Source organism: Sarcophilus harrisii, chromosome 3 (assembly GCF_902635505.1).
Source record: "Sarcophilus harrisii chromosome 3, mSarHar1.11, whole genome shotgun sequence".
NCBI lineage: Eukaryota > Metazoa > Chordata > Mammalia > Dasyuromorphia > Dasyuridae > Sarcophilus > Sarcophilus harrisii.
In genome coordinates this window covers 602,786,957-602,791,900 of record NC_045428.1, presented here as the reverse complement: position 1 = coordinate 602,791,900, position 4,944 = coordinate 602,786,957, and the positions used below count along the sequence as shown (strand labels likewise).

General features: G+C 31.4%; 1 protein-coding gene across 1 annotated transcript; it reads left to right on the top strand.

Annotated features, from left to right (window-relative positions):
- Nucleotides 1-483: 483 nt before the first annotated feature.
- On the top strand, nucleotides 484-1,390 carry LOC116422149 (olfactory receptor 14C36-like; the record flags this gene model as incomplete). Its single annotated transcript, XM_031957306.1, is given in 3 exon segments — nucleotides 484-646; nucleotides 649-717; nucleotides 720-1,390. Coding segments are annotated over 3 exon segments (903 nt in total), but the record flags the coding sequence as incomplete, so codon positions are not given.
- Nucleotides 1,391-4,944: the final 3,554 nt, after the last annotated feature.

Below are 4,944 nucleotides of genomic sequence, written 5' to 3'. Positions count from 1 at the left end.
ATGGAAAAGCAATATAAAGAGAGGCTAAGACAACATTTCAGATCATTTAAAAATTAAAGATCACCAATTCCATTCTTGACTTCTAACCTAGGTCAGATACTTGTACTGATGTAGTCACTCACAGATAATCATTAAAGACAATAGGAAGAAAATATAGGGTCTTTGGTAGGATTTTTTCCTTCCATAAGTATGAAATTTTTAATAGATGAAATTCCTAAGGAAGAAATTTACTTTACCATCGAAGATCTTCATCTCCCACAAAAATCTTAATAAAGTTTCTTCCAAAGGGATCCTATTCTGGGTCACATAGTCACTACATACCATGGGTCATGCTGCCTATTTAGATCTTATGTGGTAAGGATAAAAAATGAAATAATTTCTTCTAGCCTTTGCACATATTTTGCCCTTAATAATTGCCGATTAATGGCCTGTTTGACTTCTTTTTGCCTCTCTAGGTCACTCACTGGGTGAAAGAATCAGAAAATGTCTAACTTGAACAGCTCAATAACTGAATTTCTCCTTATGGAGTTTTCTGACAACAGAGAGCTGCAGATCTTATATTCTTTGCTTTTCTTTCTCGTTTACTCAGCAGGCCTGATAGGAAATCTCCTCATTGTCATCATCACCACCATTGACAGGAGACTCCACACCCTATGTACTTTTTCATTAGGAATCTTTCCATTGTGGATATCTGCTTCATATCAGTAACTGTTCCCCAGCATCCATTAACTTCCTGGTGAACAACAGGGTTATTTCAGTTACTGGATGTGCAATTCAGATATTTCTGCTAGTCTGGATGGCCTATGTTGAGTACACTTTGCTTACTGTCATGGCCCGTGATCGCTATGTTGCTATCTGCCATCCACTTCTTTATCCAGTGATCATGAACCCTCGTGCCTGCATGCAGATGACCTTAACCTGCTTGTTCACTGGGGTTTTGTATGCAGGTCTCCATACTGGTTTAACATTTCAATTGTCTTTCTGCAATTCCAATGTGATCCACCAGTTCTTCTGTGATATTCCCTCTCTACTCAAGATCTCATGTTCAGAGATATTCTTCAATTTGATATCTTTATTTGCCTCTGCTCTAGCGCTTGTTGGCTGCTTTGTCTTCATCATTGTATCATATATTAGAATATTTTCCACTGTGCTTAGATTTCCAGTGAAAGAAGACCAAAGAAAAGCCTTCTCTACTTGCATCCCTCACATCATTGTGGTTTCTTTGTTCCTTATTTCAACCTCTTACGTGCACCTACAACCACCTTCAGATTCTGGGTCTATTAAAGATATAATCATTTCAATATTCTATTCCATAATTCCTCCCTTTCTGAACCCTATTTTATACAGTCTAAGGAATCAGCAGATAAAAGAGGCTTTAAGATTAGTAATGAGGAAAAAAAACTTTTTTTAATTAAAGCATAAATTATATTTCTTTCTTAATGTTATTGATCTTACTTTTTTTGTAAATTAAAAATCCCATAAAATTTTTCTTTCTCTTTGTCTCTGTCTTTGTCTGTCTTTCTGTGTGTCTCTCTGTGTCTCTATCTCTGTTTCTCTCTCTCTCTCTCTTTCTCCCTCTCTCCCTTTTCCTCCCTCCTTCCTCTCTCTCACTCTGTATGTATATGTGTGTGTGTATGCCATTCTGTTAGTTTATTTTGCTATTTATCTGTAGGTGGGTAAAGATGAATCCCTGGTCTATGTGAAAAAACGTCACTAGAATTGATGTATATGTTATAAATTTCAGTATCATTAATGAGAAATATTCACAAATTGCAAATAATGTAAGTTTTTTAGCCCTTTGGTGGCACTTGGCAATTCTGCTTATGATATATAAATAAGGAATATATAACACATGTGGTTCAGAAGTTATTTTTTCCCCCATGTCAAATTCACATGGATAATTTTGTTCCCGCAGACTAGGAAGGTTTCATCTCAACATGAGGACACTAGGAGTATGCCTGGAGATTAATACTGTGTCCTTTTTAAGTGACATGAATTTTGGCATGTGATTGTGATGGAACATAATATACTGTGCTACAAGAAATGATGAACTCAATAATCTTAGAAAACATGAAAAATATTCATGCATACCTATTTGTGTATAATGGTAGTCATCTCTAGGGAAGGGAGGAGGGAAAAAAATAAGAAAGAGAATTTACTAGATAATTTTATTAAATATTTAAAGGATAAAAGTTATACATAATGGATTTCTAGTTTCATGTGTGATCATCTTTTATTATACTATGCTATGGAAATGCTTGTTTTATTCCAAAAATTAAAATTAGAATAAATTTTAAAATAGTTTCATTTTGAATTTATTATTATAAGTATTTATGGCAAACTTCATGAAATAGAGATTTACAATTAGATAGAACCTTTATATTCTTCTTTGTATATGGAAATATACTTTGTTTCTTTTAACTGTCTCTCCATTCAATAGCCATACCCCTAGTTTACATTCTCTCTAATACTTGTGGAATATTTTAATGCTCTCCTAATTGGTTTTAAGGACTCAGAAATACCATCTTTAAAAATGGACTTGTCATTCTTCAAACAGTTGTTGAATTACTTTATATAAGGAATTTGTGTGAATCATGTCACTCTCTATTTGGAAAGCTTTAATAGCTCCATGTAGCCTTAGGGATCAAATACAAATTAGAATATATACACCTTAATGTCTCTCACAATCTAATTGTAATCTTCACTGAAGATGGGAAGTAAAATAGCAAGCAAGTGGGGGAATCTCAGAATGGTCAGAAGAGCAATAAAATAATTAAAAGTCTAAAAGAAATAAAGATGGATGTGGATAACTCAAATGGTGAATTAGAGATCAAATACAAATTAGAAGGTATATACAATAGAGTATTCTCTAGACTAATTAGTAGTCTTCACTTGAAGATGAAGTAAAATAGCAACAAGTGGGAATTGAATGGTACAGAAGAAGCAATAATACATAATTAAAATGTTTAAAAAATAGATATAGATGCATGTAGTGATAATGAATGTAATTAGAGAAAAATAAGTTCTTTCAAAACAATTAGAATATTTTAGACAATTCTTTGAGTTTTTTGAAAGTCATATGATCTTAGGTAACTACAAACACTGGTCAACATACTGAGAAGAAAAATGTTAAAATATGATATCAATATTGAACTAATAAATAATTTTCTATTCAATTACAAATGAGATTGCTTAAAAATAATTTCTTAAATTCTTGATTTTCAAATAATTTTGAAGAATACAAAAATGTCCAGAATCTAAAGGAAATAATGAAAAAAACTGTTAATTGATAATTTAGATGTACTAAGATTAAATTGTATAAAGTAATTATATTGAATTAGAAATATTTGAATGAGCAAAAAATCAAGAATATAAAGAAAATAATGGAAAAAGTAAGATAGTTAGGATAGACTTAAACTGACAAACAAAATTATAAAATCATTGATATTGTAAATATAAAGTAAAATATGAATAAGGATCTGAGAGCAATATAAGACATTATTAAATATTAAATATTGATAATCATTTGATAAAATTGTTAAGAATATGAAAAGCAGTAAGGTAGAAATTTAATATTGATTAAAGCCTTTCACCATTTATTGTTAGGGTTAAAATTGTTTTAAGACCTAGAAATAAAGGAGATAGTAAGAAAAAAATCTAAAGAATATGAACTATATTACTTAAGAGACTTCTGGACATGCAAATGATTTGTGAATTCATAAGAGGTAGAGAGCAGAATGCGATGAAATTTTGATACAAAGAAAAATATAGCCAAGATTAGAAGGAAAGCAAAAATTGGAGAAAATTTTGTTAATTTTTTATTAAAGCTTTTTATTTTCAAAACATATGCATAGATCATTTTTAATGTTCATTCTTGCAAAACCTTGTGGTCCAATTTTTCCTCCTTTTCCCCACCTCTTTTCCTAGACAGTAAGTAATTCAATATATGTCAAACATTTCCAATTCTTCTGTACATATTTGGAGGAAAACTATAAGTTACTCAGATAAAGGTCTCATGTCTTAAATATATACAGATTTTTTTCAAATCTATAATTATGCAAATCTTTCCTCAGTTGATAAATGGTCAAAAGATATAAACAGGAAGTTTTTCAGTGAAGACATCAAAGCAATTTATGCTCATATGAACATGCTTCAATTCATTATTGATTAGAGTCATGCAAAGTAAATTATTTTGACATGCCATTTTACATCTACTAGATTGGCTAAGATGACAAAAGCAGAAAGCTATAAATGTTGGAGTGGATAAGGAATTTTTTCAAATAATAGCTTATTATTTTCATAATACATGCAAAATAGTTTTCATTGTTCATTCTTATAAAACTTGTATTCAAATTTTCTGCCTCCCTTTCCCCTGCTCTCTCCCCAGGCAGCAGGTAATCCAATATAAGTAAAACATGATCACTTTTTCTATGATATGGAAAAAATTGAAAAATGAATTCATTGTTGGAATTGTGAACTGAGACAACAATTTTGGAGATCCATCAGGAACTGTGACCAATGAGTTTTTCCTCAGTTGATAAATGGTCAAAATATATAAACAGGCTTCTAGCTTATATATCCTCTCTTAAAAGTGTGAATATCGTGGAACTCTTAATAAGTACTAAGTACATTTAGAGAACTGTTAAGCACCCTGCTGAACAACCATTGTCTATATCAATTCCACTGACTTAGCACCTTGTAAGAATCATGCTTGATTTGAGATCAGGATAGCTACCCTGCTTTTTGACTTCACCTGAAGCATAGTAGGTTCTGCTTCAACCTTTTACTTTTACTCTGTATTAATTGCCCTGCTTCAAGTGTGTTTCCTATAAACAACATATTGTAGGATTCTGTCTTTTAATCCAGTCTGCTAACCGCTTCCTCTTTATGGGGAGTTTACCCCATTTATGGTTAAAATTACCAATTCTGTATTACTTGCCATTT